Genomic DNA, 25,793 nt, shown 5'->3' on the forward strand with positions numbered 1-25,793 from the left:
ATATATGCAAATCAAATCACCTTCCCCAGCAAAACCTCCTATTATTCCGGAGTTCAAAAAAAAGGAAGTCCACCTCTTTTTCAATCTCCAGCTCTTAGCAAATAAGAGAGGTACACCACAAATCCCAAAAGGTAGGTATTCCCGGTTGTCCAAAATAGAAATGGATAAAATGAAAGTACTCACTTTCGGAGGTGGTTTGGAAACGAAGGCTCCCAGGTCATTTTTAAGTCCGAAGGGGTAGGTAACTTCGGAGGAGGCTGAAGAGATCGAGGAGGTCCGGCCGATTTGTCCGAGAGTTGCCGCGGCGGCCGCCACGCTGGCCGAAGAAGCGGCGATCCCTTCGAAGAAATTGCCCGAGGAGCTATCAGTCGTTGGCCGGCGGCCCAAGACGCTTTTCGTCGACGTAGGGGCGGCAGGTTGCATGCCGAAGACCTTGGCGAAACCCTCGGGATCCGCATGTCGGTCTCGCGGCTCAGACCGACCGCCGACGCCGCCGCTCTTTCTGACAAATTATTTTTCCCGACACGATCGGCGATATTTTCGCCCGACTTTTGTCAAAAAGTTCCGTTTTCAATATTCGCGAGAAACGCCGAAAAAAAAAAACAACAAACTAATTACGCGAACGCGACCGGCTTTTAATCCAGCGGACTGAAAAATTAACGCGACTTCTTCGACAGTCGAGACTAAACCACGTCTAATCTAACTTGGCTCCCGAACTGTACGGAAAACGCGACGTCTGTTTGACGCGAGCGCGCATTTTCTTGCCCTTTAATCAATACCCGGCCTGTGAAAATAGTGCCACGCCGCCCGTGGGCGAAACAAGTCCGATGCTTGGGCGAATTGAAGGGTTCACATCATAGAGGTTGGTTCACATACGCGCCCAAACATTGTAAATCCACTGATAACGTCACGGATTTAAAGGATAATTTGTTGTACGCGAGTTCTTGTAAATTTCTAACCCTAATGAAGGCCTTATAATAAATAACGCGTAACAAGTGCCTAGATTCAGAAACTTGACACGCCTTTAATTAATAAATTAGGTTTTCATATTAGGGGTGTGAAAACCTATGCCTAATGACCATTCAAAGGTTGAATTTTTGAAATGGGATGGGATTACGCTGGACAAGGCTTACTACCGCTTGGTCGTTTCTAGCTTCTTCTCAAAAACTACTTACTTTTTGTTTTTAACAAATTTTTCCGACTAGATAATATCTCTGAACTTATATGTAGTTCGAATTAAAAGAATTTAAATGATCTTACTTACGTGTATAAGTTAATTTTGAAAGGTTTTAATAGCATCATCTTTGCTTGTCAAATTCAAACTTTTCCCTCCAGTGAAAAGAGAAACGATCACGTGACTTGATCAGTTCAGTTCTTGACGATACGCAAACTGTAATGTAGCTGCGGCAGTGCGGTTGCACTCGATGATACCACGGCCAACTTAATACTCGAGAATTGGCGCGCTTTCAATTTCTAAGTTGGCCATGATGATACACGTGGTTTTGACCAGACGTCAAAATAACGTACGTCACTAGTAGCGTCAAAATTCAAATTCAGGCGTAGGACAAAAATCTTAGTCCTCCAGTCCAGTTATTGAAATTATCTTCGTCAAAATGAGTGATTGTGGAGATACTTCTGAAGATCTAACGCGCCGATCTTCTTTAGCAAGAAAATCTAAGCCCCGGTATACAATGAATGAAAATGATGAGATCGAAAAGTTTCTGCTGGAAGATTTTATTGAAGATGAAGAGACAACAGCTGCAACAACTTCAAAAAGTAAGAAAAAATCTCCAGAACATTCTCAAAGCCAAGAAACGGAAGAAGATATTGAATTATTAAAACAACCTGCTAAAGGTAAAAGTAAAAAGACGTCTGAAGTTAATGCCAAACCTAAATACAAGACCAAGAAAAAAAGCAAAGGTGAAAAGTCCAGTATCCAAAGTAATCAAATTACGGAATATTTCACTGTTGACAAAAGTGTATCATCACCAAAAACATCTAAACCCGATCGGCATATTGCTATTAATTCTGAAGAAGAGCTTCCTGATATCTTCGCATCACAGAATAAATCTGAAAGTCCAATTAAAGATATTTATGAGTTTGCTATTGATTCTGAAGAAGAGCTTCCTGATATCTTCACATCACAGAATAAATCTGAAAGTCCAATTTTAGCTACAGATTCGACCGATTGTTTGCCTGAATTTGACACTGGAATTCTTACAAAAAAATCAAACTCCAACCAATCAGACTCTGACAGTGAGTTTACCTCTGAAGCAAAAGTTGTAAATAGTGAAGTTGATAGTTTAGAAGAGAGTAAAGCTAAAAAGATTGCAAAGAAGTCTAAACCGAAAAAAAAGGTGCATTTGAAAGAGGAGGACGAAACTCCGTCATCGAGCCAAGTTAGCACTAAGAGTAATGGTGAAGTTACAGAGGAAACTTCAAATGAATGTAAAGCTAAAAGGATTGCAAAGAAGTCTAAATCGAAAAAAAAGGTGCATTTGAAAGAGGAGGACGAAACTCCGTCATCGAGCCAAGTTAGCACTAAGAGTAGTAGTGAAGTTACAGAGGAAACTTCAAATGAATATAAAGCTAAAAGGATTGCAAAGAAGTCTAAATCGGGAAAAAACAGGCATTTAGAAGAGGACGAAACTCCGTCCTCGAGTCAAGTTAGCACTAAGAGTAGTAGTGAAGTTACAGAGGATACTTCAAATGAATATAAAGCTAAAAAGATTGCAAAGAAGTCTAAATCGGTAAAAACCGGGCATTTAGAAGAGGAGGACGAAACCCCGTCATCGAGCCAAGTTAGCACTAAGAGTAATAGTGAAGTTACAGAGGATACTTCAAATGAATGTAAAGCTAAAAGGATTGCAAAGAAGTCTAAATCGGGAAAAAACAGGCATTTAGAAGAGGAGGACGAAACTCCGTTATCGAGTCAAGTTAGCACTAAGAGTAGTAGTGAAGTTACAGAGGAAACTTCAAATGAATGTAAAGCTAAAAACATTGCAAAGAAGTCTAAATCGGTAAAAAAGGTGCATTTGGAAGAGGAGGAAGAAACTTCGTCATCGACCCAAGTTAGCACTAAGAGTAATAGTGAAGTTACAGAGGATCCTTCAAATGAATGTAAAGCTAAAAAGATTGCAAAGAAGTCTAAATTGGTAAAAAACAGGCATTTGGAAGAGGAGGACGAAACTCCGTCATCGAGCCAAGTTAGCACTAAGAGTAATAGTGAAGTTACAGAGGAAACTTCAAATGAATATAAAGCTAAAAAGATTGCAAAGAAGTCTAAATCGGTAAAAACCGGGCATTTGGAAGAGGAGGACGAAACTCCGTTATCGAGCCAAGTTAGCACTAAGAGTAATAGTGAAGTTACAGAGGAAACTTCAAATGAATGTAAAGCTAAAAAGGTGTCAAAGAAGTCTAAATCGGAAAATAAGGTGGATTTGGAGGAAAGTCAAAGCGCGCCATTGAGCCAAGTTACCACTAGGAGTAATAGTTCCTCTAAAAAAAGGCCATCTAGTACATCCTCCCAAGATGATTTCAAAGTTGCAAAAACGAAGAAATTAAAGCTGACAAGGAATTCCAAGTCCAAAGGAAAATCCAATTCAAAAATGAACGAATCAAAGATCATGACAAATTGGCTTTCAAAGGCCAAACCACCTGGTAAAGTGAAACCTCCGCCGTCGAAGCAAAAAAGTGCCAATGTTAGTGATTCTGATTTTTTGAGTCAGTTTCCCATGTCAAAAACCCAAAGTAGACGGCCGCGTAAAATCGAAGAAAATCTTCCAATTGATGACGTTGATATTATTAAAAGACCTTCCAAAGTCAAGACACCCAAGAAGAAACCCGAGGAAGTTGATGAACATCAAAGAAATTTAGATCGCATTGTGAAAGTGGCGAAACTAATAGAAGCCAACGAGGTGGAGCGTTTAAAGTGTGAAAAAATAGAGAAAACGCTTCATGATGACGTCATACACTGCAGCCCAAAATTAATCGAATCCAAAGAAAGACTGTCTGAAATGGAAAATTTCCTGCTGCCAAGCACTATTATGGATAAGCCTCCCGGGTTCCGTTTATTCAAAACTGAAGATTATCACAGTTTTTTTCACACCCTCGAAGATCTCGATGATTCGGAGTTGAACAAATTAATGCCAAAGATTTTAAGTTGGAAGGGAAAAAATTTTAATTTCGTTGACGCGTCGAGTAGTAAAACTTTAGACAAGTTGTTCAAAGTCACGGCCTATTTAGGCGAGGATGAAGCCATCAAAGCTAAAGAGGTTCTAGAGCAACTATTGACGAAACATCAAGATTGGCTGCCAAAAATTCGTCATATCATTACTGCCTTAATTAACTGCGGCCTGACAATTGACGAAGGACCTTATCAAGAAACATTCCTAAATCACAGAATGAAGCTAAATCCAATTACTGAAAGTGAAAGAGATATTTTTGGTGAAATGTTGACGTTAGAGGACAAGGAACGCGATATGATAGGGGCCACGAACTTAATCCTTATTTTCGAGGTTTTAATCTCGTGTTTCGAAAAAGGAAGGAGTTACACCGCGTTAGATTTACGACAGTTAGTCGTTATTGTGACGTGGATTCGAATGGACCGGAATTACATCGACCATGTCATGCTGCCAAAAATGCAAAACTTTTGTTCGTTAGCGCTGGACGCCATCAAAGAATCCATGTGGCCTGAAAATGTTAAAAAACAACCTAAAAATTACCCTTTTAAAGTTGTTACTGCCGCTAATATCTTCTTCTATAGATGGAGTACATTTCAACAAAGCTCGTACAACTTCATCCCAATGTTCATCATCACAACTTAGCTCATATCGCCGAATTCCTTCCCGCAACCGAAAGAGGGATTAAACTACGTCAAGCAACGAGTTTCAAGGCCTTGCATCAGATCTACAAAATCGCCTTACCCAAAATTGATCACGATCTAGAAGTATTCCAAAGAAACAAAAGCCACGAATAAATGTTTCAACAATATTATTTTCTAGGTCCGAGAAGTATATAACCTAGTAAAGAAATACGGAATCCATTACCATCGTGATATGACCGACTACTACGAAACTCATTCCATTATTCGTTTGATTGGATATTGTCTCCATTTGGAAGGAAATTATAAGAAAGAGACTGAAGAAACATTAGCTGATTTGAAGCAATTTGCTCGTCTACTATACACTTTCTTCGTACCGATCCTGGATTGTTTTAGACAGCAGGATACCATGAAGGTTATTAATTTATTATTAGAGAGCGTCACCTTTTCATTTCTCCGTAGGAAACTTCAAATTTCTGTTTCTTGCAGATCAAAAACGATCTTTTGGCTTTGAGGTGTAAGATAACGCTTTACTACTGCGGAATGGATGTTAAGGAAGCTTCGATGGAACGTCTGATGGACAATACCAAATGCATCTCACCCCTTAAGAGGAACTGCAAAGGGCAAGCACCAAGAAATTTGAGCAAGGCTTTAGAAGATGTTGTATAATAATAAAATTTGTTAAGTGAATAAATTGTATTTTAAATAAAGTTTTTAACATAATAAATTTGAATATTTGTTCTTTGTTTCTAATCGTCTCAACCTTATAAACTTACAGACAGACAGAAGAGCGAAAAAAAAAAGGGAGAACGGGCCTAACCTTAATTCGCATTAATCAAACTAATCGTGATTAAAGCTTTAATCTCAATTACTTTTTGTATATATACACATTGCGTTTGTTTGTTTGTTTGTTTTTTTTTTATTTTAAATTTATTATTATAACCTTACTTTATATCGTTTTTAATTGTATTAAAATTTACACAGTTCTGCAGTGGAATATTCCCATTTTTTCTTTCAAATAAATTCCCCATTTAATTTAATTAAATTAAATAAGCCTAAATTTTTCTTTATTTGGTGTTTACAAAATGTTTTTTTTTTTACTCAAATATCTAGAAAGTAAAGCGTAAAATTCTGCTTGATCACGTTATTATTATTTTTTTTTTTTTTACATAACAGTCGAAGCGTTACAATGTGTGTTTATTTTTAGAGGACTTGGGAATATATCGTCAACGGGATTTAATATATTTAGAAAAAAGTCTTTTTATAATTATTTCTAATACCACCAATTAAATCCCGTTGTGTTTGTTTGTTTTTATTTTATTTATTTAATTTTACTTTTTAAATATTTAAGCTTCGTACGTCTTTATTTTTTTTTTTTGGCTTTCCACGTTTAAATTGTTTTTTAGCGCGTTGAACAAAACCAAAATAATAATAATAATAATTTGTCTGGGAACAAAATAACTTAAAGGATAGTTCAGGTAACGTAACATTATACCTAAAAAGAGCTGCCTTTTACTAAATATACAAGGAAAAATAAATGTAACTAAGGTTCTGGCTAGCAGACGCCACAAAATAAATGGCTACGCAGTAGCACTCGTTTTTAAGACTAATTAAATAATTATCATTTAATTAGTCTAAAAACGAGGACTACTGCGCCGCCATTGCTTTAGTGACGTCCGCTACGTGATTGGTTAAGTCTCATAGGCTGAGAGAGGTAAGGTGTAACTAAGGTTCTGGCTAGCAGACGCCACAAAACCAATGGCTACGCAGTAGCCCTCGTTTTTAAGACTAATTAAATAATTATCATTTAATTAGTCTAAAAACGAGGACTACTGCGCCATCCGCCATTGCTTTAGTGGCGTCCACTACGTGATTGGTTAAGTCTCATAGGCTGAGACCTGAGAGAGGTAAGGTAACTAAGGTTCTGGCTAGCAGACGCCACAAAACCAATGACTACGCAGTAGCACTCGTTTTTAAGACTAATTATTTCGTAATAAGAGATGATTTATTTTATTTCCATTAATATTTAGAAAAAGGCCGATCTTTTATGGTATAATGTTACGTTACCTGAACTTTTCCTTCAAAAACGGGGCTATTCAGGAAATTCAAAAAAATTAATTTTTTTTTTTTTTTTTCAAATTTCTAACGAAAAAACTTAATCACTCTTAAGGAAAAAAAAATATTTTTGTTTTACTATGACACTCTCACAAAAAAGTTCATTTATATATCCTCAAATCACTGTACAAATATGGGCACAAGAGTTTGTTTGTTGTATTTTTAATTTAGTTGTTTGTTTTAGAATCGTTATTGAAATTTTTTTATATCTCTCATACTCTAAATCCGCTGTACAAATCTTTTACGTTCGTTTTTTTTTTTCATAAATATTGATTGTAAAGCGGTTTGTTTGTTTATTTGTTTGTTTTCTTTTCTTAAAAACTAAATATTAACAGTTCTGACGCCCATTTCTTTGAAAAATTGTTAATTATATAATTAATAATATTAAAGACGATTTTAATACACAAATTAATTATTAATCAAGGCCACATAAAACGGTACCTTCATTTGTATTTATTCTTTTTAATATAAATCGCTCGTTTTAATTAAATTGTTTTTTTAAAGAATGACCCCCAAAAACGAACGATACGATTCCAATCTGGTTAAGCGCAAAAATTCCCACACAAAGATTACGGTTTGTTTTTTACTTACGTTTTCTGGATAATTTACGTTAATTTTGACATTAAATTCTTTAATACACACTCGAGTTAAAGAATTTAATTAATTAATTTATATATTTACTTCGCTTCGCTAAAACTAAATTTTTTTTTGTTTGATATTGACAATAAGCGGGGGGGGGGGAAGGGGGGGTTGAAATTTGTTATAAAATATAATTAACCCAAATATATTTAAATATTAAATGAATTAAATATAAATTAGTAAGTTAATTAATAAAGAATTTTACACAAATTAGTAATTACCATCGAGTTCTGGATTATTAATTTAGGAAATAACTTTATCCTAAGCCTAAATTAAATTTTAAAATGGCTTAAATTAAATTACGATTTAACCTAAACCTAATTGGATAATTAATTAATTAATTAAGTGTTAGTATTATTTATTTAAATTTGATATTGTAATAGAAACATTTGCGCATAAGGGCTTATTGTTTATTGGCTGGTATTGTTCAGTGTTAAACGAGAGTCGAGTAACTCGAAGCAAATCACATTTTCTTAACCGAGCTTAATGGTATTTCACATTTTCTTAACCAAACTTATGGTATTTCACATTTTCTTAACCAAACTTATGGTATTTCACATTTTCTTAACCAAACTTATGGTATTTCACATTTTCTTAACCAAGCTTATGGTATTTCACGTTGTATAATATCTAATGTGTGAAATTGACGCGTTTGAGTTGATAAAAAAATAGGGCAAACACGGAACGGACCGAGGATCTTTACTTCGAGTTACGGACTTCTGGTTCAAGAAGAAGAAGTTAAGCGAATGTTAGAGACAAATCTTCTAAAAGATTAATATGGGACTAAAAAATCGTATCTCTAAATTAAACCTAAAACTCTTCCTAGTGTTCGTAAACTTGTTGAACAAAAACTACTTTTAGGAATACAAGGGGAGTTTTTTTTTTTTTCTAAATTGCTTTATATTTGTTTAAATTGAAATAGGCGGAAAAACGGGGAAAGGGGAAACGAAAGAAAAAAAAAAAAAGAAAATTATTAACAGCGAATAATTAAATACTCTAAAAAACCGTAATCAGTGTGGCGGTGGTGGTTCGCTAGATTTGTTACGCTCATCAACCTGGCCACCTCGAGGCACCTTTCGACGCGTAGAAGAAGGCGGGGAGGTTCCTCCAGCCCCATTATTTCCCCCGGCATTATTTCGAAAAACGCCCCGACCAAGTCCCCCTCCCAGATGCAGTCCATCCCTAATCCCTCCTCTCGCGGAAGCGGCTGCACCCATATTCGAATTACCACTTCTAGCGCTACCGCCTCCCTGAGAAGCTTGTTGAGGTGGTATTCCCCCAGCCATTACTTGATTGATGGAACCAAACGTAGAATTGGCTGTACCACCGTTAGACCTTCCCCGCGAATTTGAAGATTTCCTGGAGTTTCCCGAACGTCCTCCGCTAGAAGGGGGATTAGAAGAACTAGCGCTGCTAGAATTATGATTCTGTTGAGACGTCGAAGTAGAGGAAACTTGTGGCCGTATACTCTGCGCGGTATTTTGATGTTGAGTGGGGTTTAAGGCGGGACTAAAGCCCGTCCCGCCCGAATTGTTGTTTAAAAAGGTTGTTGAGGAGGCTTCTTTCTCGTTGGCTTCGTTCGTTACGGGAGAATTAGAAGGGGAAGCCTCCGCCGCCAGAGTGCTTATCGAGTTTTCTTTACAGTTGTCATTATTGGGAGAAGAGGCGCTTTCGGAAGTTTGGGCTAACTGTCCTACCTTCCCGCTTAAGGCCTCCCAATCATAGTGAGGCGGGAGGGATTCGCTAAGAGTGGATAATATAAATTCCTGGACAAATAAACTTCTGTCAACTCGTTCAGACTCCAAGGATTGTTGCTCGGATTCGGTTAAAGTAGGCTCTGTACATCTGTCAGTTAAAAAATTTGACGCGTCATAAACAACTATTCTTTTGTCATCATCTTTTGGGAGACAACAGTAAGCCTGGAAGGGACCCAAATACTAAATAGTTTTGACGCGAAGCTTTCGAAATTGCAACACTTCTCAGAACAAATATTATTATTTCCAAGTATCAACAGTCTTACGCAATCTTGGAACAGTTCCAATTTCTTATAGCTTTGGGGAAATCAAAGGGTCATCCCTTCTAAGGTTCATAGTAAGCACTAAAAATAAGAGACCAATAACGACAAACAAAGATTAAAAGGCTTACCGCAAAAGAAGAAACTGCGTTGGGGCATTATTAGTTGGACTAGGTTGTGGCTCAAGGAGCATGGTGTAATGAGACTGTGTTCCATTGGAACTGGGACCGGAAGAGGCGTGCTGGGTAGTGGAGGCTGTGGCGCTACCATTAGTAACTTGTCCCTGACGCCGAGGCAGCCTTTCCATTTGTTGGCGAGTGGCCTGAGCTTGCTGTCTCTCCAGTTGGAGCTGCATTTGAAGCTGGTGCAGTTGCGAGTTGGGTTGGGGCAGGTTAGCCGTCGCCCTTTGAAACGATCAAAAGTTTTTCGAGGCAAACACCCCCAATATGAATAATGTTCGATGCGAAAAGAAGAAATCCCCTTTCCCCTACTAAATAGAAATCCCCTAAAGAGACGATACTTCTTAGATGCTTACCTACGAGCTCCGGATAATTGAGAGAGTAGTTCCGTAATGGGATCCATAGAATCCCTGGCACTACTCCCACCCACATTAGGGGAACTCGAGTTACCACTAACTCCACCAGGAGAGAGAGAAGATAAGCCTGTAGAAGAACTAAACTGCATGTGAGCTCGTCTAGACCTAGCTCCACTTATGCCTCTACTAGGATGAGGAACTCTCCGGACATGCCTTGAGCCTGAAGGTTCGTCGTATTCTTAGGTTAAGGAAAATATTTTCCACCTGTGACTCAAACAAGGGTCTTTGGGGGGGGGAAGCTCCCACATGATGATGACCTATTTATGAACCCTTTCACCACCATATTTTTTTTACCAAAAAGGATATAATTTCACCACGAGAATTACGGTGTTCTAATGTTAAATGTGAAGCAAAATCATCAGTAACATGGTTAGGTTCTCCACCCGGTAAGGCTGCGCAAATAGGGCAAACCTTGAATGAAAACGGAACAAAAAGACATAACCCGATTAAGGTTTTAACCTAGTTATTTCCATAGCTTTAAAGGGAATTATCTTCACCACTTCAAAAGAGGAGTCAGAGTGATCGGAAGTGACGTGTTCTTGCAGGGTGGTCTCTGTAAATCCCATCCGCCCACAAAAGGGACAAGTGAAAGCTTGTGGCTGTTCTATAGATATAGCTTCCCCACCATAGTATAAATCTGAGCATAAGGGGGTTTATTAAGTTTTCATTGCTGAACAGAAGAGTTAGGGTCAACACTTCATACCAAAATCCATTCTAGTTAATATACACTGCATGGGATGATCAGTTGTGTGTCTGGTATTCGTAGCTCCAGCATCGTAGCAAGTGGCACACAAATCATAATCATAGCAAATCAAACACTTGTACCGTTTACCGCGAAAATTTCCTTTCAAACAAGAATCACAGCTTACACCTGCGGAAAAAGAGAAGAAATAGCCCATTTACAATGATTACCATTCAAAAGTAACGAATGGTATAGAGTAATGTCAGTTGTACGTATGCAAACGTCACACCCTTCTATCTCTTAGCTCAGTGTCATCCCCCCTACCAGTCGCGTACAGTATCCCCTCTTACAAAAGCGCGCCTAGAACGAGGGATACACCGTGTACTCCCCTCTCTACCATCACTACTCTATTGATGTTTTTCAATATGACAGTTTGTATTGTATGACTAAGCTTTTAAGTTATTTACTTATAAAACTAAGGTCTTTACCATCTTACAAATTTCTAAAGAAGCTTTAAGTGCTTCTTTATTTAAGGGCTTTAAAGGAGCTTAGAAATAAACCGAGTTCTTCATAAGACAATTGCTCGCGAGATATAAGATTAAATACGTTCGACTAGCTATAAAAACCACCCGTTTTAGTTTTAAGAAGAAAAAAAAAATCACCAGTTCAGGTAATTGTGGACGTTTTAAGTAATAAAATATGGCGAAATTGTGCTAAATACTAAGACGGCTATCTCTCAAAGCCCAAAAAGTGAAATCATCATAAGCCTTACATCCACAACAGGGAAGAATAAGGTAAACCTAAGTTATGACAGGAATTAGGAAGTACAAAACTAAAAACCTACTCTCGATTCTTGGCTGCTTAGCACAATAAGCACACCGGCACATGAAAGGTTTAGTCATTTCCAAACGTATGAAAACTTTTTTTTCTAACAGTTGTCAATACCGATTTTACCGATAGCTTTTAACCATGTGCTGACTCATAACACGAACTAAAAGTGCGCCAATTTATAGGCATAGCCCACTCGGTCACGCGCTGCAGCTTGAATACGTGAGCGTGAACGAACTAAAAGTGCGCCAATTTATAGGCATAGCCCACTCGGTCACGCGCTGCAGCTTGAATACGTGAGCGTGAATCGAGTAGGCTATGAACTGGGCATTTGCGGAAATTTTCTGAGTTTCACCAAGCTTGGCTGTACAAATTTTTCCCCCTTTTTCCCCTCAAATGCCCAGTTGCCCACCTCTTAGGGTAGAAAGAGACTAAAGTCACTAAAATAACAATATTGTGGAAAAGGTGGCAATAAACAAGCTACAGAGAAAGAGAATAATAAAAAAATAGCAATAATTTGGAAAAGGTAGCAATATTTAGAAGTTAAAACACATCCAATTTAGTAAAATTAGGGGAAAAGGGGAAATTTATTCAATTAAATAAAACAGGCGCACATTTAGCCCCTCATGTCATAACTAACCACTGCCAGTAATCATGCGAAAACGATAAACTAAGTAACTGAAAATTTATAAAGTCGTTTTAATTACCAGTTGACCGGTCTGATAATGAATTCCGAATGCTCATTTCGATCCTTTTAATCCTTTATAAGGGGTGCCTTCCGCAATTAGCCTATTTAACCCTATTATTAGGGTATGGCCCGGGTGCAGGGGACAGACGGGTGCTTAAAAGTCCCCGACCAAGGCTTAGGGGTCAATAAGCGTCGCGATGGGATGAAAATTGACACCCTGATGGTTTTTTAGGGTTCAGATTAAAACTGAAATTAATCGACAGGCTTATAGCCAAACGCGTACACTTTAAAGTATTAAAAAATGCAAATTCGGAAGCCAAAGTTTAAGACGGAGAAAAAAACGGAATTAGGCCTAAAATTTGGCTCGTACCTTCGTGACGAGACATTTCGAAGCCGTAGCTGTTGTAGTGGGCCGAACTTTCTCCTCTTTGATGTTAAAAATCACCGGGTGCGTTTGGATTTCTTGACGTTTTCTCTTAGAGCTCGTTCATTATAAATTCCCTTATTTTTACGCGAACTCATTCATAACACTACTTAAATTAAAATTCCATCTAATTAGGCCTATAATAATTCGTTAATAAAAGTCTTTCATAGCCTTCCGTTGTCGTTAGTTACGCAGTCCGTCTTTTCTCTGAAAAAAAAAATATATACTTTTAGAGGGCATTACGTCACTGCTCGACTTCCTATGGGGTCATTTATAAAGGTTTGACAAAAGTGTTAAAGTATTTCAGAGTTACTTTGTTTTGGTATCAACGTATTTTACGCTATAGGTCTTAGATACATAAATTTTGGTTTAAAAACGGAGCGTATAATACAAGTTACATTGAAACTGTAAAACAATGGCTGAATTCGTAACAGTTTTACATTCGAAGCTTTATAGACTATCCCTGTGATTAAAATAGGCCAAATTTGCATACGATTTCTTTCCGATTTCAGAATCAGCTCTTGAAAAATCATGGCGGCTGTGAGCGGTAGAGTTTTGATCTACGGAGGACGTGGAGCGCTTGGAAATGCTTGCGTTTCCCTTTTTAAATCTAAAAATTGGGTAAGAATGTTAATCAATATACCCCCTACCCTTTGAAATACCTATAAATAATCTAAAAGGGCTTCGCAAATAAATTTTTTGGAATTTTTCGAATCATTCCTCAATGGATGACCCCTGGGGCAATTAATGCGGTTTTAATTGGAATGTTTTAAGTGGGTCGGCTCGATTGATATGGTTCCTAATGAGCAAGCTGATGGTAATGTTGAAGTCAAACCAAGCGACAATTGGATTGAGCAATCAGAGCAAGTGGCTACTGGAGTTGAAGCCCTACTCGAAGGAAAACAAGTTGATGCTCTAATCTGCGTAGCTGGTGGCTGGGCAGGAGGAAACGCCGCCACAAATGGTGAAAAAATATAAGCCTAACATCTTAAAAAAATGAAAATAACCTTATAATTAATCCAGATTTTATCAAAAATTCGGATTTAATGTGGAAGCAAAGTGTCTGGACTTCGACTATCGCTGCTCAGTTGGCTTCTAAACATTTAAAACCAGGGGGGTTATTATCACTAACAGGGGCCAAAGCCGCGCTTGAGGGAACTCCAGGAATGATTGGATATGGTTTAGCTAAGGGAGCGGTACACCAATTGGTTCAAAGTTTGGGTCAACCTAAAAGTGGACTTCCAGAAGGTGCTACAGTTGTGGCAATATTACCAATAACTTTGGATACACCCATGAATCGGAAATTTATGCCTAAAGCTGATCACAGTGCTTGGACTAGCTTGGAATTTGTTGCTGGGTAAGATAAATGCTTTTATCAAATGTGGATGAGAGGGAAAGTATGACAATGGCCATAGAGCCTGTGTTAAAAAACGCGGACATCAAAGTTTCGCCAATAACTATTTAGTTTACTAGTGATTGATGGACTTGCAAACTCGCAACTGAAAGTAGTTCAGACATTTATGCTCCTTGGTTTAACCATAGCCCACTCGATCACGACGCAAGCTGCTGGCGCTATAGCTAAATTACCGAAATTTTGTTTTAAACGCAACTAGTTTTATGTGCTCTTCTATTGTTTCGATAAACTTACTTAAATCCATATTATACCTTCAAATACCTTTTAAAACATTACCAGCTACTCTGTTCTGACTACAAACACAAATCGAGGAAGTTCTATCATACATACACAATAGCAGACGACTGTAACCGCGTAACCGCGAATTAACACAAGACCTACTTTATGGGAGTGAACAGGCTCAGTATAGCTACGCCAATAAAACGGTCAACTACGGCGAAACTCTGATGACTCGCGACTTTTGGCCATTTTCATACCTTTTCCTCTCATCCACTTTTGCTTTTATAGTGTGTTAAAACTAATATTAATCCTTAATTTTGATTAAAATTAAACTTAGGTTGATGTATTCGTGGACTACAAACCAGGACAGACCTAAAAGCGGATCTCTAATTCAACTTATCACAACTGGGGGCCAAACTGAACTTAAACCAGCAGCTCTTTAAATTAAATGTCTTTCTATTTTATAAAAAGAGACGGAGAAGGAAAAACAAACAAATAAATATCAGATCTGTGTTGGCTTTGTTCGTTTAATAATTAAACTAACTTAATTAAAATTTGAAGCAATTTAATTTCATCATGTTCTAAAGTCATTAAAACATTCCCAAAACCTTAAGTTTTGTTTAAAAATGCTCAAAAAGTTGATTTTCCTATTTTTCTTTTAGGTTTTGACGTTTTGTTCAAATTTAAAAAAAGCTGGTTGCTAATTAAAAATATATATTTTTTTTAAAAAAAATGTGCCAAAGTAAATATTTTATATGGAAAAATGTTGGTTTGTTTGTTTGTTGGCATCAATGGGTGTTTGACTGTTTGTAAACAAATGCAATATATCAATAAATATTTGTTAAGCATTATTAAATGACTTTTTTTTTTATCACAAGAAGCTGGTTAAGAGCATTCTCTCCATTTCTAAACTTATGCTCGTTTGATTTTGAGTCTTCATAGAGGTTATTTTATCGATTAAGTCTTTTAGAAACTCAACCAATAGAATGTAATTGGGGGAACTGTTGTCAAATGGTTTGCAAGTGTTCAAATGATTGACGGGAAGTGTGTAGAATTTTCCAATGCCAGGATCTACGGCAAAAAGTTGGATGTATTTTCAGAATATACATTTTTTTTTAAAGAGACATTAACAGGGGTGTGCGAGTACTCGATACTCGATAACAACACATTGAGGTACTCGAGACAGATTCGAGTAGCTTTTTAACATCTTAAATACTCAGACAAATACTCGAGTCCGAGGCTTACAACTATAGCAGACGATGAGTTCATGATCATTTATTTTGAAAATCGCCTGTTCAATGTTTAATTGATCCCTAACAATCTTTTTGAACTAGTTCGATATTAGATAATTGAACATCTTCGTTATTTTCAAGAAATTTACAAAATTGCTACTCGACTAGTCAATATTTGAGACTCGATAATTACTCGAAAGAACCAAAATTTGACCTATCTAAATACTCGATACTCGAAAGGATTTTTGAGACTCGGCTCGATACTCGAGAAGAAATTAGTTTCGATACTCGGACTCGGCTCGAAACCGAAAAAAACGGGACTCGCACACCACTGGACATTAAACTAATTTATTAAAATTATAAAAACTAAATTTATCACCGGCTAAATCAGGAGGGACAATTAAGACATTCCATTTCAACCCAACATTGGTCTTTTTTGTCTCTCCAAAACTTAAGCAAGTTATATTTTGCTTCTTAGCCAAATCTAGAAAGGAATTGTGTATCTCTTGAAGTCTATTTCGATCTAAAATGATAATTAAACATAATTTAATTACAATAGGCATAAAATACAATAGCAGGGTTCGTACAAAATTTTTGGAATGAAATTCCCTGACTTTTCCAGGTTTTCCCTGACAAAATTCCACAAATTTCCCTGACTATATGCAATAACTTACAAGGCGTAAATATATGAAAACCAATCTAAATTCACTCGAATCATTTTTGCACGAGTTGTCATTGTTATAAAGATAAGCCAACTAATTCGTTTAAATTTAACCATAAGTAAATCATAAATAACCGTAGCGAGCGAAGCGAGCTCCGCGAATTTGGGGTTCTGCTCGTCTCAGACAACACTTTTTTGGTCACCCTTATACTGTTATCCAGACTATCAATTTCCCACCAATATATTTTTACCTGACATTTCCCTGACTTTTTAGGCACATTTTCAATTTCCCTGACTTTTCCCTGACCTTTTAGGCCCATTTTCAATTTCCCTGACTTTTCCAGGTTTTCCAGGTCGTGTACGAACCCTGAATAGAAAATTTACAAATATACCTTTCAATTCTCTAACTTCAACTGATGGTTTAACAAGAAACTGCACACTCGGTTTTAAATCAGCCAATGAAGAGCCTTTATGGGGGACGCTGAAAAAAACCAGTCCTTTGGTGTTTTCACTAATGTTTCTCTTATTTAAATCTTCAGAATTGAGTGATTGCAACAACATTTGCTTAACAATCAACCCTGGAAGAAATTTCTCAAATAGAAACGAGATTTTTTAAAAATCTTACAGAAACCTAAAGAAAAATATGAAATTTTCAATATTTACCTCCCATAGAATGAGTAACAAAGACAACAGGTTTCTTTCCAATTCCAGCTTTTGTTAATTTCTCCATGATATCATTGCTACGACTTTCTAAAGTGTTCATCTTTCCTCTTTGAGGACATTGCGATCGCCAATCGCTTAAATTACTTTCATAATCAACAGCTAAGACCCGAATTCTTCCTACATCTTTAGGCAACCAATCTTTGGGCCAACAGGTTGTGTATGTTGGTAAGAATTTCGCCTGTATGGCCGAGATTAATTCATCAGCAGTGCTGGGATTGGGATTGGGTTTTTTAGAATCCCAGGGGACTTTTCTACTGTCTTGTTGACGCCAGGTTCTAAAAACTCCACCTAGAAGTCCATGGACAAATATGACATCCAAGTCGTATCCAAAATCAAATTGTTTGTTAAAAGGATGAAGGATATAGATGCCATCCTCTAAGATGGGGTCATCTTCTTCCTCAGCGGAAAGATTATTTAAAGCTCTGGCAGCAATTAGACTTAGTTCATTGCTTTCTGATTTGAACCATTTAGCAAGGATACCAATCCAACCTTAAGTTCAAAGGGATTATCGTAAGAGTTCTTTGTGATGGAAATTAATCAGTGGTGTGCGAGTCCCGTTTTTTTCGGTTTTGAGCCGAGTCCGAGTATCGAAAGTAATTTCTTCTCGAGTATCGAGCCGAGTCTCAAAAATCCTTTCGAGTATCGAGTATTTAGATAGGTCAAATTTTGTTTGTTCTTTCGAGTAATTATCGAGTCTCAAATATTGACTTGTCGAGCAGCAATTTTGTAAATTTCTTGAAAATAACGAAGATTTTCAATTATCTAATATCTAACTAGTTCAAAAAGATTGTTAGTGATCAATTAAACATTGAACAGGTGATTTTCAAAATAAATGATCATGAACTCATCGTCTGCTATAGTTATAAGCCTCGGACTCGAGTATTTGTCGAGTATTTAAGATGTTAAAAAGCTACTCGAATCTGTCTCGAGTACCTCAATGTGTTGTTATCGAGTCGAGTACTCGGCTCGATACTCGAACCGAGTACTCGAACTTAACGAGTACTCGCACACCCCTGAAATTAATGGCTTCATTATTTACCAGCTGAAAAGATTTTCTGTCTTAAATCAGCTTCCAAAGCTAAATTTCCAATAATTTTTCCTACGAGTGAACAGATTTCTAGGGTTTCTTTCGAACCAATATTTCCCGGATCATTAATTGCTCTTTGCATTAGTTGCAATCCACCATTTTTAATTATCAAAACTCTGTGGTGTTGTATGGCTGATTGACTAAGGAGAGCTTGTAAGCTAAGGAGGATTGATGTTGTTTTGGGTAATCTTTTGGGGTAATTAACACCCGATTCCCCTTCTGATACAGCCTTTTCACCCCATATCCTCCATATTCCACCCTGTAAAGTAAATATGTTTAAAACGTCATTGATTCAGTATATTTTATTAAATTCAAAAAATAAATTAACTTCATCTTCGTTATAAACAATTCCAAGGGCCATACTGGTAAAAAATTTAGCACATTCATCCTCTATTTCTTTTGGCAACTGACTTAAAAGCATTTTTAGTGATGTTGAGAGATCATACTATAATATTAAGGTTATAAGACAATCTGAGATATTTAAATTACAGTTTGTTATTACTATACATTGCAAAATTCTTGCGGTATTGGAGGAGGCTTTAAGAAGAATCTTTCATCTACACCCTTAATTTTGGCCAAATCTAAACTGGTTTTGAAATTACAGGCTTGGGCTATCTCTCTGAACTCTGCGTCTAAATGTTAATAGGTTGAAAAATATCCAAACAATAGAGTAATGTCAGTTCTACAATGCAAACGTCATACCATAGAGCAGTGTCGGTAGAGGGGGGAGTAGACTGTGTATCCCTCCCTCTAGGCGCGCTTTTGTAAGAGGGGATACTGTACGCGCCTGGTAGGGGGGATGACACTTAGCTAAGAGATAGAAGGGTATGACGTTTGCATACGTAGAACTGACATTATTCTATCTCTTAGTGTCATCCCCCCTACCAGGCGCGTACAGTATCCCCTCTTACAAAAGCGCGCCTAGAGGGAGGGATACACAGTCTACTCCCCTTTCTACCGACACTACTCTATATGCTTAAGAATCAAGAGCTCCGGTACCATTTAAACCCGGTAACTCAACAAGTCCAGACAAAGCTAAATGTCTAATATGTTTATCTTTCGATTCAGACAGTTTTAACAATCTCCAATGTATTTGTTTGTTCATTAACGGTTGATGTTTCCACCATGACAACATGCCATATTCAAAAGTACCGCTATCTTGAGAGATATAAGCTACTTCATTTTTTGATATTTGAATATATTGAGGTTTTTCCTCCGGAGAAATAGTTTTTTGTTCTTTGGCGAGCCAAAGTAACCGTGAATTTCCATAATTAATGTACAATCCACCTCTATAAGAGAAATTTTGAATGATATCGTGATAATCATCAAATGTAAACAATAACAAACCCATGCAGGCTTCCTGGATATTTCACTCGCCTTAAAACGCGCACAACATTTATTCCTGGTCTGAAATAGTACCAGCCTGGCACGCGCGTTTGTGACGTAGAATTTGAGGCAAATTCAGAGGGGGGTTGAAGTTTTTCACGTGATCGAGTTCTAAGTTTGAATAGCGCGCGCGAAATTATTTTTAGAAAAGCGCGCGCGCACGCGCGCCAAGAGAAAAAAGTTTGCCTCAATTTCTACGTCATCAGCCCCCCCCCCCAGTCCCCACCCGCGCGAATTTTTATGGCATAAATGTGTTTAAAATGAAAATGCCTTACTGAAGGCTACAGTGAAATATCCATGAAGCGTAAGCTTCTATTATAAATCCGTGCAGGCATGCACACTTCCGCAATTTAGACCAAGGCTTAACTTAAATTTACAAAAAATATCTCACCCGATAGTTCCCGCTAATAATCCTGCTAATATCGCGTTTCTTTTACTTAGTTTATGAAATAATAACTTATATTTTACATTATTTTTACCTTCATCTAATCCTAATTTCATATTTAATAGCTCTGACAATCCCGGGCCATAAACCGAAATAGTCACCACTTCCGGGATCGTAATAAATTTCCTTCCTGTTCCTGTGTTGTGGTCACGTGACTTTATGACGCAATAATGACGCAAAAAAGAATACGCCTCCCCGCCGGATTCCACCATTTTTAAAAAAGGACATTTAAGAGCGACGAGCGACCATTTCTTTCTCTGTATTTTATTAAAAAAAAAAGCAAACTGTTAACTTAAGTGTCATTGGAACAAATGGAGCCTTTACAATTAAAATTCCGTGGATGTATGGTTGGCGCCTTATTGGGAGATTGCTTAGGATTTCCCTTTGAAAACGAATGCAACTCTGCCTCTTCTACCAAAAAAATAACAAAATTCCTTAACTCTAAACTAGCAAATGGTAATTTCGTAATTAAATTATAATATTAAAATTACCGAAGTCATAAAATTGTATTATTATTTTTTTTTTTTTTTCAAATAGAAGAAGAACAGTCCGGTTCAAAAATACTAATTTATACAGATGACACTGCCATGGCTAGATCTATTGCACAATCACTAATTGAAAATAAATCCTTTAACGCAAAGGATCTGGCCAGAAAGTATTTTTTCACACTTGATTTATTATAATTAACTATTTTATTAATTGTTTATATTTAATTTCAGATTTGGAAATGAATATTTTAATGACCCACTCACTGATCACAGAAGTTACGGTTCTCATGTCTCTTATATTTTTGATCAGTTGAGAACTAGCGAAGATGTTTTCGAAGCAGCCAGAAATCAATTTAACGGAACTGGCTCATTTGGAAATGGGGGAGCTATGAGAGTAGCGCCTGTATCCCTTTTCACATACCACCAAGATTTTAAAACTACTGCTGATGTATAGAAAATCAAACCCATGTTGTAGTGTTGCATTATCCTGACATAAAAATGGACATTTTTCTCTTAGTTAGCCAAAAATACCGCGCTTTTGACGCATTTTCACCCTGATGGTTATAATGGAGCTATTCTTCAAAGCCTAGCAGTGAAACTAGCTCTTCAAATAGGCCAAGAAAATAGACCAATCATACCAGCGGAATTTATTGACAGTTTAATAGATCAGATGAATCAAATTGAAGAGGAACCAAAATACTACACCAAAAGATTGCCTTTAGTTAAAGAACTTTTGGAAGATGTTAATGCTACTCCTAAAAAGATCGCCATAGAATTGGGAACAAGCGTAACAGCGCCTAAATCCGTGCCAACTGCAATTTATGCCTTCCTTAGATCCATGGAACCAATTCCAGACTTTGAGGTTTTTTTTGTAGATTTATCACGAAGTTGATAATTTGCGTGATTATCTGAGTTAATTTTCACTTTTCAGACTTCAAATCCCTTCGTTAGAACGCTCTTTCTGACATTTGCGTTTGGTGGTGACACTGACACTATAGGAACAATGGCGGGAGCCATTTCTGGGGCTTATCATGGAATAGAAATTATTCCCGAGTCTTTACAAGTTAATTGCGAAGGTTTAGAGAATGCCATAAGACAAGCTGATGAATTGTACAAAATAATTCAGAAATAAAGAACATAAATATAATAGTTTATTATTGAAATTAAATATGAAATATTTTATGATAATTATTTTAAAATTAAATAAAAACAAAAATTATTATTAACTTCTATATTGTTGTTAAATGATATGACTCTTGTAAGCTTATAAATATATAATTAAAAAATAAATACATTGAATATAATTGTCTTGTATTAATTATTGCCACAAAACATGGAAATTTAGGTCCCAGAATGACGTCGGTGATATTGCGGCTTTATTATTATTTGGGGAGCGTGAGCAGGGGTAAAAAATCCCCCCCCTTCTAAACGTCAGGCCACGCCTAGCCAATCAGGTGAATTCCCCCACTTCCCTTCCACTTTATAAAACTTGTCGCCATTTTGGCGGAAAGGGAAGGAATTATTTTAAGCCACACCACTTTGGTCTCTCCCTATTGATGATTGCAACCGATTGCGCAACCTTGGCTTACCTGTTCCGGATCCGGAATCGGGATTGGCACTAACAGAAACTTATTAGTTGACAATGTATTACTTATTGTGGTGAAATAAATAAAATCCCCCAAAAACCTATAAGAATTGACCAATGAAAATTCACATCCGACTTCAAGAGGAAGATCCGAGTACTCTTGGCGTCAGAGAGAATTTATAATAGGGAGAAGAAGCTCTTGCCCTTGACAGTGCTAAATACTATGTAGCTCAAACAAGTAGGCTGCGACGCTAAAACTGGCCAGGTAAATATCCGGTCACGTGACACTCCTTCAATTTTAAAGTTTGCCCTCAATCACTGTTGGTTGTACAATTACCCAATAAGGGTTTGCGATTTCGAGTGCGACTGAATAGCGCCATTTGGAGTTATTTTAAGTCAGACGTTTCCATTTCCCTAAAAAGGTAGTGTCCATCTCCCCTAGAGACCCTCCCGCTACATTCTAGAACCACCCTAGAGGGAGGGGTCACAAACAATTATACCGGAAATAGACCTGGCCAGTTTTGTTGGTCACGTGATTTTTGAGCTACATAATATTCCTCAGTTTCCTCTCCCTATTATAAATTCTCTCTGTTGGCGTACTAGATTTTAAAAAGTGCGTCAGCCTTGCCAAGTGATGCGATTTTACAGAGATCTTTCAGTTGAAGGAGGAGCTATTATTTGTGAGATAATTTACACGACCATATTGGTGTTTTGAATGCAGGAAGAGAGCTCAAATCCACCAATATGGCCGCCTAACTGAGATGAGACTTAGGAGGGTCTGACGTAGCATCCATCCCACTGAAAGATCTCAATTTCTCAACATTGATGAAAGATTTCACCAGATTCCGCAATTACCCACTAGTTTAAACTTCCAAGCTTTACTTTTCCGCGGCATAATTTAACTTTTAAACTTCACATCAAGTTGTCAACAGAAATAAATGGAGCCTTTACAATTAAAATTTCGGGGTTGTATGGTTGGGGCCTTATTAGGCGATTGTTTAGGATGTCCATTTGAATTTCAAAGGGGAATTAAGTATGCCGTTTTTATTAAAAAAATAGAAATCTTCCTCAAAGATAAACTAGAAAATGGTAATTTTGTAATTTAATGATGATGTTACAATTATGAAAATGATAATTTGTTGGTTTTCAAATAGAAAAAGAAGTTTCTAGTTCAAATACACTACTTCATACAGATGACACTGCCATGGCTAAATCTGTTGCGCAATCTCTAATTGAAAATAAATCCTTTAACGCAAAGGATCTGGCCAGAAAGTATAGGGCTATCGAAACACTCGTTTTTTTATAATTGTCGTATTGTTAATTGATTTATTTTACAGATTTGGCAACGAATATTTTGATGACCCACACACCGATGTGAGAAACTATGGTGATCACGTCTCGCACATTTTTGAAAATTTACGAATGAGCGAGGATGTTTTTGAAGCAGCAAGAAATCAGTTCAACGGAACTGGTTCATTTGGAAATGGGGGAGCTATGAGAGTAGCGCCTGTATCCCTTTTCACATACCACCAAGATTTCAAAACTACTGCTGAAGTATCTAAAAGGAAATGGCTGTGGTATTGCATTGTCACGACTATAAAATTAGACATTTTTCTCTTAGTTGGCCAAAAATAGCGCGCTTTTGACGCATTTTCACCCTGATGGTTATAACGGAGCCATTCTTCAAAGTCTCGCTGTGAAACTAGCTCTTCAAATAGGCCAAGAAAATAGACCAATCATACCAGCGGAATTTATTGACAGTTTAATAGATCAGATGAATCAAATTGAAGAGGAACCAAAGTTCTACACTAATAGATTGCCTTTAGTTAAAGAGCTTTTGAAAAATGTTAAAGCTACTCCTAACATTGTCGCTGCAAAACTAGGCAATGGCGTAAGCGCGCCTAAATCCGTGCCAACTGCAATTTACGCCTTCCTTAGATCCATGGAACCAATTCCAGACTTTGAGGTTTTTTTTGTAGATTTATCACGAAGTTGATAATTTGCGTGATTATCTGAGTTAATTTTCACTTTTCAGACTTCGAATCCCTTTGTTAGAACGCTCTTTCTGACATTTGCTTTTGGTGGTGACACTGACACTATAGGAACAATGGCGGGAGCCATTTCTGGGGCTTATCATGGAATAGAAATGATTCCAGAGTCTTTACAAGTTAATTGCGAAGGTTTAGAGAATGCCATAAGACAAGCTGATGAATTGTACAAAATAATTCAGAAATAAACTGTATCGAAGAGTGTTGAAATATTTTTAAATTAAAGCCACGATGTACTCTTAATGAAATGTTATATTTTTGTAATTTTGTATTGTCGAACGGTGGAATCTCAATGATGACTGAAATAAAAACTTCAAAAAAACCACGATAGTTAATATATTTTATTACAGAATACTTTTTCGCTAAATATAATATTGAGATCAGACAACAAAGTTATCACTTAAATTAGTTAGTGATTTACAAAGATCAATTTTTGGGTCACAAGCCAGAGTAACGAGGCTCCGCTGAACTTGCATCCTGCAACAGATACCTAGTACTACCCGAATCTGTTCCAGATACAAAAACCACATCCGTTCTTGGTTTTAGAAAGATGTTAGCCAGAATAACGGACGATACAAGCGTCAAAACTGATCCAAAAATGATCAAGAGGTCAAAAACTAATCTATACCCTCAAACCTCTTGGAAACTTACGTAAAACTCCACCACAAATTAACCCAATTAACTCCGAAGTTAAAGCGCAATCGCTGGTCTTTGGACCAATCCTTTTCATAAGGGGGAGTTTACAGAATAGGGGAGATTCGGTTCCTATTGGACAAAAGCCTCGATTTGAGCAGATGACAGGGTGACAGACTGAACACTATTGTTTCAAATGAAAGGTTAAAAACGTTGAAATACAAAAAACTCAGAGGAACATACAGGGCAATAGAAATTTGGTGGGCATTTAAGACATTCTTTCGCTCCCTTAAGAAGGGATATTGTTCCTTTCGGACAATCGTGACATTTCAACTCTCCATCTCCTTTAAATTTGCCATAGTAACAAAGTGTGCATTCTTTCATTCCTTCAATAGTAGCTTCTTCCCCAGCTGGGCAAAGAGTACACTTCTCCATGGTAACATTTCGAAAATGACCAACAGTGCATTTCACGCATATTATTTTCTGATCTTCCACTCTGGTTATCGTTTTCAAAGGCGTTAGACTCGTAGGAAACAATGTTTGAGTAATGTTAGCCTACTTGGTCTCGTAACCAGGAGGGCATTTAAATGCCAACGGTTCGCTTCCAACATGGATTTCGGTCGTAACGAGGGTAGTTTTGGCCTTAGTGACATTTGCTACGTTATTTAAATTAACTTCGCTATGATTTAATGTTGTGGTTAAGTTTAAGAATATGTTAAAGACTAGGGCATAGTAGGAAAACCGATTCCATCTTCCATTCAGTCTATACATGAATTCGGATGAATTTCCAAGTTTGATTGGAAAACGTTTCATTAAAACTGGAAATTATGCTAAATTCTACATAATTAGTTTTCAATAAAGTTTAATAGATTGTCAACAACGTAGGTTTCAAGTTTTCAACCCGGTGGCCCCGTCATGATGATGGCTACAGCCTATAGCTAAGCCTAATGTCAAAAATCAATGGTTGCTGCTGCAGCTTGCGTCGTGAAGCGCGTGATCGAGTGGGCTATGGTTACTGCAATAATTATACTTGCCACGGTTTCCCGATAGAGGCGCTGTTTGAAT

The 25,793-nt window shown here is 37.2% G+C and overlaps 8 protein-coding genes across 20 annotated transcripts in view; 4 read left to right on the forward strand and 4 right to left on the reverse strand.

Annotated features, from left to right (window-relative positions):
- The window catches only part of LOC149673870 (uncharacterized), a 77,872-nt gene extending 77,031 nt beyond the window's left edge, over nt 1-841 (reverse strand). For all 5 annotated transcript variants that reach the window (XM_089839643.1, XM_089839640.1, XM_089839644.1 and 2 more), the window contains exon 1: nt 184-841. In XM_089839643.1, coding sequence (XP_089695769.1) covers nt 184-423 — 240 coding nt within the window. In that variant the 5' untranslated portion in view covers nt 424-841. The remainder of the gene's footprint in view (nt 1-183) is intronic.
- A 648-nt stretch (nt 842-1,489) lies between these two features.
- Nucleotides 1,490-5,549, forward strand: LOC149673873 (uncharacterized). The gene is made up of 4 exons (XM_089839645.1): nt 1,490-4,700; nt 4,766-4,948; nt 5,004-5,237; nt 5,312-5,549. Exons 1-4 carry the CDS (start codon nt 1,614-1,616, stop codon nt 5,489-5,491), a joined length of 3,684 nt encoding a protein of 1,227 aa, XP_089695771.1. The 5' UTR covers nt 1,490-1,613; the 3' UTR covers nt 5,492-5,549.
- A 117-nt stretch (nt 5,550-5,666) lies between these two features.
- LOC149673874 (E3 ubiquitin-protein ligase KCMF1-like) lies at nt 5,667-13,318 on the reverse strand. 6 transcript variants are annotated; one of them, XM_089839659.1, is made up of 8 exons: nt 13,301-13,318; nt 12,754-13,014; nt 10,889-11,056; nt 10,683-10,822; nt 10,492-10,596; nt 10,126-10,358; nt 9,722-9,994; nt 5,667-9,421 (listed from the first exon to the last, which is right to left on the reverse strand). In XM_089839659.1, exons 2-8 carry the CDS (start codon nt 12,767-12,769, stop codon nt 8,587-8,589), a joined length of 1,770 nt encoding a protein of 589 aa, XP_089695785.1. In that variant the 5' UTR covers nt 12,770-13,014; nt 13,301-13,318; the 3' UTR covers nt 5,667-8,586. The 6 variants fall into 6 exon arrangements, with proteins under 6 accessions (XP_089695785.1, XP_089695783.1, XP_089695784.1 ...); XM_089839657.1 differs by lacking the exon at nt 13,301-13,318 and adding an exon at nt 12,403-12,629 and having other exon boundaries at nt 9,722-10,006; nt 12,754-13,039; XM_089839658.1 differs by lacking the exon at nt 13,301-13,318 and having other exon boundaries at nt 9,722-10,006; nt 12,754-13,038.
- A 1-nt stretch (nt 13,319) lies between these two features.
- On the forward strand, nt 13,320-15,296 carry Dhpr (dihydropteridine reductase). Its single transcript, XM_089839666.1, has 4 exons — nt 13,320-13,428; nt 13,582-13,771; nt 13,831-14,164; nt 14,778-15,296. Exons 1-4 carry the CDS (start codon nt 13,339-13,341, stop codon nt 14,881-14,883), a joined length of 720 nt encoding a protein of 239 aa, XP_089695792.1. The 5' UTR covers nt 13,320-13,338; the 3' UTR covers nt 14,884-15,296.
- Nucleotides 14,989-25,793, reverse strand: part of LOC149673876 (protein SERAC1) — a 164,211-nt gene continuing 153,406 nt past the window's right edge. For 2 of the 4 annotated variants that reach the window (XM_089839649.1, XM_089839650.1), the window contains exons 5-13: nt 19,921-20,231; nt 19,143-19,432; nt 18,651-18,775; nt 18,472-18,588; nt 18,096-18,402; nt 16,997-17,545; nt 16,726-16,911; nt 16,052-16,195; nt 14,989-15,511 (exon numbers count right to left, since the gene is read on the reverse strand). In XM_089839649.1, coding sequence (XP_089695775.1) covers nt 15,312-15,511; nt 16,052-16,195; nt 16,726-16,911; nt 16,997-17,545; nt 18,096-18,402; nt 18,472-18,588; nt 18,651-18,775; nt 19,143-19,432; nt 19,921-20,186 — 2,184 coding nt within the window. In that variant the 5' untranslated portion in view covers nt 20,187-20,231 and the 3' untranslated portion in view covers nt 14,989-15,311. Of the gene's footprint in view, nt 15,512-16,051; nt 16,196-16,725; nt 16,912-16,996; nt 17,546-18,095; nt 18,403-18,471; nt 18,589-18,650; nt 18,776-19,142; nt 19,433-19,490; nt 19,732-19,920; nt 20,232-25,793 lie in introns of those variants that run through there. The other 2 variants (XM_089839651.1, XM_089839652.1) reach the window with 2 other exon arrangements.
- On the forward strand, nt 20,134-21,766 carry LOC149673877 (ADP-ribosylhydrolase ARH3-like). Its single transcript, XM_089839664.1, has 5 exons — nt 20,134-20,430; nt 20,512-20,629; nt 20,694-20,910; nt 20,980-21,324; nt 21,394-21,766. The coding sequence occupies exons 1-5, from the start codon at nt 20,286-20,288 to the stop codon at nt 21,592-21,594; spliced, it is 1,026 nt and encodes a 341-aa protein (XP_089695790.1). The 5' UTR covers nt 20,134-20,285; the 3' UTR covers nt 21,595-21,766.
- Nucleotides 22,069-24,425, forward strand: LOC149673878 (ADP-ribosylhydrolase ARH3-like). The gene is made up of 6 exons (XM_089839663.1): nt 22,069-22,106; nt 22,769-23,136; nt 23,202-23,319; nt 23,385-23,601; nt 23,669-24,013; nt 24,083-24,425. The coding sequence occupies exons 2-6, from the start codon at nt 22,986-22,988 to the stop codon at nt 24,281-24,283; spliced, it is 1,032 nt and encodes a 343-aa protein (XP_089695789.1). The 5' UTR covers nt 22,069-22,106; nt 22,769-22,985; the 3' UTR covers nt 24,284-24,425.
- On the reverse strand, nt 24,419-25,692 carry LOC149673879 (uncharacterized). Its single transcript, XM_089839665.1, has 4 exons — nt 25,288-25,692; nt 24,972-25,224; nt 24,747-24,912; nt 24,419-24,682 (listed from the first exon to the last, which is right to left on the reverse strand). Exons 1-4 carry the CDS (start codon nt 25,539-25,541, stop codon nt 24,534-24,536), a joined length of 822 nt encoding a protein of 273 aa, XP_089695791.1. The 5' UTR covers nt 25,542-25,692; the 3' UTR covers nt 24,419-24,533.

Source organism: Phalangium opilio, unplaced genomic scaffold, assembly GCF_054372755.1.
Source record: "Phalangium opilio isolate 3A_F unplaced genomic scaffold, DU_Popi_V2 ptg000048l_1, whole genome shotgun sequence".
Taxonomy (NCBI): domain Eukaryota; kingdom Metazoa; phylum Arthropoda; class Arachnida; order Opiliones; family Phalangiidae; genus Phalangium; species Phalangium opilio.